The 6,361-nt window shown below is 31.0% G+C and overlaps 1 protein-coding gene across 1 annotated transcript; it reads right to left on the reverse strand.

Annotated features, from left to right (window-relative positions):
* Window positions 1-12: 12 nt before the first annotated feature.
* On the reverse strand, window positions 13-4,872 carry LOC106474375 (gastrula zinc finger protein XlCGF26.1-like; the record flags this gene model as incomplete). Its single annotated transcript, XM_013935065.2, has 2 exons — window positions 13-2,055; window positions 4,692-4,872. Coding segments are annotated over 2 exons (1,461 nt in total), but the record flags the coding sequence as incomplete, so codon positions are not given.
* Window positions 4,873-6,361: the final 1,489 nt, after the last annotated feature.

Genomic DNA, 6,361 nt, shown 5'->3' on the forward strand with positions numbered 1-6,361 from the left:
TATAAACCATGGTTTATAACTTGAAAATTATGGTAACTGACACCTAAGGAAGACCTGTGTCCAAAACTAGTAGTTCTTTAAAATGTTTTTATTTCTGAGATGTTTTTAGGGTATTGTATAATCTTTATATAAAAAATCGTTTGAAAATGCCAGAAAGCAATGTTTATTTTCATCAACAAAGATTCAGTAGTTTTAGTGGTCTTGTGGAAATCTGTAGAAGAAAAAAAAAAAGAAATGTAATAACTTAGCTTGTTATAGGTTTCATACTATTTTTTGTGTATGTGATAAATTTTCATGTACAACAATTAAGAACAGAAAAAGTAATCCTATAATATTTTACCCAAAGTCTTAAAAATCCAAAACAAGCAGAAAATATTAAAATCAATCTTTAGAGAATAACTGAGTTATCACCATGGTGATTAGTAAATTATCAAATTACACTAACTACTCAGCTCTACACATAATGCACAGATCTAAAGATTCTTCCCAGTCTGATTTTAATGAAACTTCTACTTACGAATTGTTTTTCACATACTACACAATAGTATAGTTTCTTTCCAATGTATTATCCCTCATGCAACTTTTGATCAATATTTATTTAGTTTTTTTTCTGAAAGGTTCAACAATTGTATTTTTCTTTCTCAGTAACTATTCTTCAATGTATTTTTAGGTCACTGTCTTTTACCAAGTTTTTGCCATAGATTCCACAACTCTATTATGTCTCTCCAATATGTATTTTTTAGATCAATGTTTCTTCTAAACTGTTTTCCAAACACTACACAGCTGTACAGTTTCTCCCCAATGTGCATCTTCTCTCCTCATGCGTCTTTAGTTGGCTATTACGTACAAACCTTTTACCACATACATCACAACTGTATGGTTTCTCCCCAGTGTGTGTCTTTTCATGCATCTTTAGGTACCTATTACTAATGAAACATTTTCCACATACAATGCAACTGTATGGTTTCTCCCCAGTGTGCGTCTTTTCATGCATCTTTAGATACCTATTACTAACAAAACATTTTCCACATACAACACAACTGTATGGTTTCTCCACAGAGTGTCTTTTCTCATGACTCTTAAGGTACTTGTTACATACAAACCTTTTCCACAAACAACTACATTTGTATGGCTTCTCCACTGAGTGTGACTTCTCATGAGTCTTTTGGTGACTTTTAGTTATAAACTGTTTTCCACATACAACACAACTGTATGGTTTTTCCCCTGTGTGTATCTTCACATGACTCTTCAAGTATCTATTACTGACAAAATGTTTTCCACATACATCACAACTGTATCGTTCCTCCTCAGTGTGTATCTTCTCATGCATCTTTAGATAGCTATTACTGACAAAACGTTTTCCACATACATCACAACTGTAAGGTTTCTCCCCAGTGTGTATCTTCTCATGACTCTTTAGGTACCTATTACTGGCAAAATGTTTTCCACATACAACACATCTGTATGGTTTCTCTACAGAATGTGTCTTCTCATGAGTCCTTAGGTGACTTTTAGTTATAAACTGTTTTCCACATATAACACAACTGTATGGTTTTTCTCCAGTGTGTATTTTCTTATGAACTGTTAAGTAACTTTTAAAAAGAAATTTTTTTCCACATACAACACAACTGTGTTTTTTTTCCCCACCATGTATCTTCTCATGTTCTTTAAGGTTACTGTTTCGTTTAAATTCTTTGCCACATACTGAGCAACTGTATGGTTTTGACCCATTGTGTGTTTTATGATGTCTATTTAGCTCACTCTTTGTTTTAAAGTCTTTCCCACAAACAGTACAATTGTGAGGTTTCTCACCATTGTCTCTTTTCTGATGTATTTGTAGTCCATAACTTGTTACAGCTCCACAACTGTACAGTTTATCAGCATCTATATGGGGTGTGTCATGTGGTTTCATATTAATTCCTTTTGAATATTCTTTCACATCACTGTTGTTTTGATTCTGAGATTTGCCTGGTTTTGTTTTTGTAGAGGGATCTTGTACTATAACGTAACCAGGAAACTGATTTCTGCAAAAGCTGTTCTCAATAATCTTTAAATCTAGAATCAAAACATACACACAACAGATATAATAAGTGAAAATATTTTTGTCTAATGTCACTTCATGCATAAAAATTATACTTGTTTTGAACATCTACAAAATGCAAAGAGAGAATCAATATTTATGAGGCCATACGTACATTTCTTTCTTTAGCTTCTTGAAATACTTCTTTCACTTTCACTTTTAACAAACACAAACAATTGTGATAGGTATAATCATTTTACGTGTACCAATATTTTTAATTAATGCAAAAATGCAAATACACTAACTTTTTTGTGAGACTCTACAGACACTAAATTTATTATGCTAATTATTCTACAGACACTACATTTCTTGTGCTAGCTGCTCTAAAGACACTATTCTTCTTGTGCCAATTAATTTACAGACACTACATTTCAGGTGCTAGTTTCTATACAGACACTATATTTCTTATGCTAGTTACCCTATAGACATTATATTTCTTATGCTAGTTGTTCTACAGACACTACATTTCTTATGCTGGTTATCCAAAGGTACTATAAAAGTAGGCATGTAACGATATATCAAAATATGATGTATTATAATATTTTATAAAACAATATGATACATAGTTTATATATCATGATACAACAATAAAAATGCAAAAGTATGTTTTGATTGTTAATCTGTCACAGTTGTTAACCTACATATGGTAAAAGACTCATCTATACATGGTCAAAGAACTCTGAATTTCAAGTTCTTGGTTTTCACCTTTAATTAACTGATTTTCACTGCTTGCTACCACTTGTTACATGTACAAATTGCATACTGGGATAAACAAGGTGCAATTTATGTAAAAACACAGGATCATAGTTGTATGTAACTAGATACAGAATAAGTTCAGGTGAAATAGCTGTTCTGCCACTGAATTAAAAATTCATCATACAGGAGCTCAAGAATATGAAAGTTAACACATATCTCACTTTGGGTAATAAGAGAAATGACAGTGAAGCAATGGATCATAACATGATGTCCCAGATAAACGTGACAGATAATGACAGACCTAGTGAACTGTAAGCATATAAAGAATATTAATGTGGAAAAGGACTCCTTTGGAAGTTAAACACGAGAAGCAGTGAAGAAATCTAGAACCCCACCCTAACTGGCAAGAGAAATTAGTGAATGATGGAAGACTTGGCAACATGGAAGAAGATGAATGCTCTGGTTTATATGGGAACAATCAAGCCACCTCAACAGTAAGAGATGAAAAGATGAAGGGACAGAAATAAAATAAGTCAATGAAATACTGGACATATTTGACTGCACTGTCGAAGTCAACTAAAGGGATATAAATGGACACATTCAGAGGATGTTACATAACTTGATATCCAAACTATTTGGAAATAAAATGTTATCACATGAGATAAATAAGATACATACACACATTTATTATCATTTAATCCCCATGAAATTATTAATTATGACAAAGTTAACCTTAGATGGCATAATGTTGTTGCTAGTAGCAATACTATATGTTAATGGGAGGAAAAAACTATTTGCTAGTGTCTTCAAAAGTTAAAGTCAAGACCTGTGTTAGAAGTATCATTATCATTATATAGAAACTGTGACAGCTACAGGCAACAGTACTTATAATATATAAAACAGTAACATCACTCATAACTAAAATTTATTATTTAGTATATTTTCTAAATTATCTTTATTTACAAAAAGAATTACAATGATTATATTTTTGTATATAAAAATATATTTTCTGAATTCATTGATGATATAAACAGCATACTAGGTTACACTATATAATTAAGCATCACCAGGCAAGATCTACAATTAACTTTGTGTTATTTTGTAGTATATCTAGGAAATTAACAAAAGAAATAACAAGAGATAATATAATTCAGTGGAATACTGTCATACAAAATAATTTTTCCTATTTTCTTTATTATTCTGTCGTGTATTAGTCATGATTTACTATTAATGTTAATCTCTCAAACAAATAAACTTTGGCAAATTTCACAAGTATTATGAAAGAAAAAGACATATTTTATCACTGCCTTATGATCACAGGTTTAGGCCAATCATATTTTGGCTTAAATTAAACATTTTCTATCTTTTTATATTGATATAGCATTATTCTAAATTCATCAGTAATTCTAGTTTGTGTAGTTTTCACATAAAAAGTGGTAAAAAAAATCATTAAACTGATTTCATTCTAGCTGCCTTTATTCCTTTATCGTTTTCTTGAGATAACATCAATGTTCTCCAATGGTAGGTCAAGTGATGCCTCCAGCTTATAACCTACTTTCTATTTCAGTGAAATTGACACAGGTGGTGCACATGTTCTGATAACAGAGCATTAAAGAATTTGGTATACAATACTATGATCTCTTAGTTAGCTCTCTTTCTCTCAAGCCCTCAGTTTGGTTAGAGAAGTATAACATCATTCTTTAAATAGCAATATTCTGCTAGAGTTTAAGCTGTTACCTAGTTTTTGATAGTCATCTTTATAGATTACTAGAAGAGTTTAGAGAAATAACTATCAAGTAACGGTACTGTCCTTTGTCCTGTATATATATATATCATTTTAATTATCTTGAGTTTAAATAAAGATTTGTTTTCTCTGCATATGTATATGATTTATCTTTAAGATACTTATACGTACCAGGTTTCTTTTCTAACCCAGAACCAATTTGTTGAAAATCTTCAAGAAATTCCTTTTCTTTCTTCATGTTCGAAACATCCTCTTTTGAGCCATCTAGTTCACCATCATCACTGAACTTAGAAGTAAAGTCATCTTGTTTTGAATCATCAGATTCATCAGTTTTTACCCTGACAAATATGTTCTGAAAACAAATATCAATAAAACAATAACTAGTATCATCACTAAAGGAGACAATCAAATAATTGTATATAACCTCCATAATCCACTTAATTTGAAACATGACAACTGGCATTTGAAAGCTGTGAAATTGCTTCCCAAAAGTTGCTTCTGGAGATTTATTGATAGAAAGTTTAAGTTGAATAAGAAACATTAATAATAGCAAAACTTTCTGTTTTTCTATTACACAGCATGTGTTACAAGTTATTATGTTAACAAGACGAAATCTGATAAGATTCATGTTATAATGAAAAATATTTAAATGGTAGAAATTCTGGGTGCAAGACAAGCAAACACATTTCAAAATTCATCCCAGAAACCATTTATTCACCTATACAGTAATGAAAACACAACAACATAAACATTTAATATTTTAAGATAGATCTCCAACATTCCAATGAAAATAATACAATAAACTTTGTCTTCAGAGTCTAAATGAAATGATACTGCAGTATAGGATGGTACCACGTGTTTTATACTGCACTGGCTAATATGTAAATGTTTTTGAATATTCTGCATTTTACAGGACTTCCTCATCCACTTATTAACAGCAGAGTTCCGGTTTCTTGCATGAAATAGAAAGTTGTATTTTCTTTCAGTAAGTTTAATAATGGCATGGGGCCTTGCCATCCCCAGCACTCTGAGCATAAATGGATGGAGGTCATGCACAGAATAACATTTTGTGTGCAAACCTGGCTGGTGATGTTACTGACTGTTTTGTACTAAAGCCAAGTTGTCCTATTTAGGAGATTTTACAGAGATTTTGATTAACTTTTAAACCTAGACTTCACTTGGAACTTTATTTTTGACATTTAATATATACATGCTCCTGGTCTTTTCATTTACTTTTCCTTTAGAGCTTTTGTGAGGTTATGTTATAATTTGAAATTTGTGTTTTAGTAGAATATTTTATCCAAAAACAGAGCAAGACATTGATTTATCTTGACTTTGGGGTTTAAATACTACATGATTAACTTGATTTAATCAAATACTTATAAGCATGGATTATGTCATGTAAAATGGTTTAATAATTGAAATTACAATTAAATTGCATAATTTCACAAAAGTAATTGACTACATGAAATTAGTCTTTTTGATTGTGCCAATTATCCAAGTAATTGAAATACTACCATTATGATTTCTCAAAATTCAAGGTTGTTCATCTTAATCAAATAGTGTCATGATTCACAAAAAATAATCAACTAATTAAAATCGGTGTTTATGTTTAGAATTATTTAAGTTTACTTCAACTATCCAAGTCTCACTTGAGAAGTTAACATTTTTCAACACTGAAAACGTATTTCCAATAGATACCTCTTCTTACATATTAGCTTTCCTTGAATTATGCACAATTGTTTGTTCCCCACTAGCTTTTAGGCTCCTACCAAAACTCGTGTTTCCACGTCGTATTGCTGTGCTAGCATGCAACAACCCTTCACCAATCGGAGTGCAAC

Source organism: Limulus polyphemus, unplaced genomic scaffold (assembly GCF_000517525.1).
Source record: "Limulus polyphemus unplaced genomic scaffold, Limulus_polyphemus-2.1.2 Scaffold7137, whole genome shotgun sequence".
In the NCBI taxonomy this organism is placed as follows: Eukaryota; Metazoa; Arthropoda; class Merostomata; order Xiphosura; family Limulidae; genus Limulus; species Limulus polyphemus.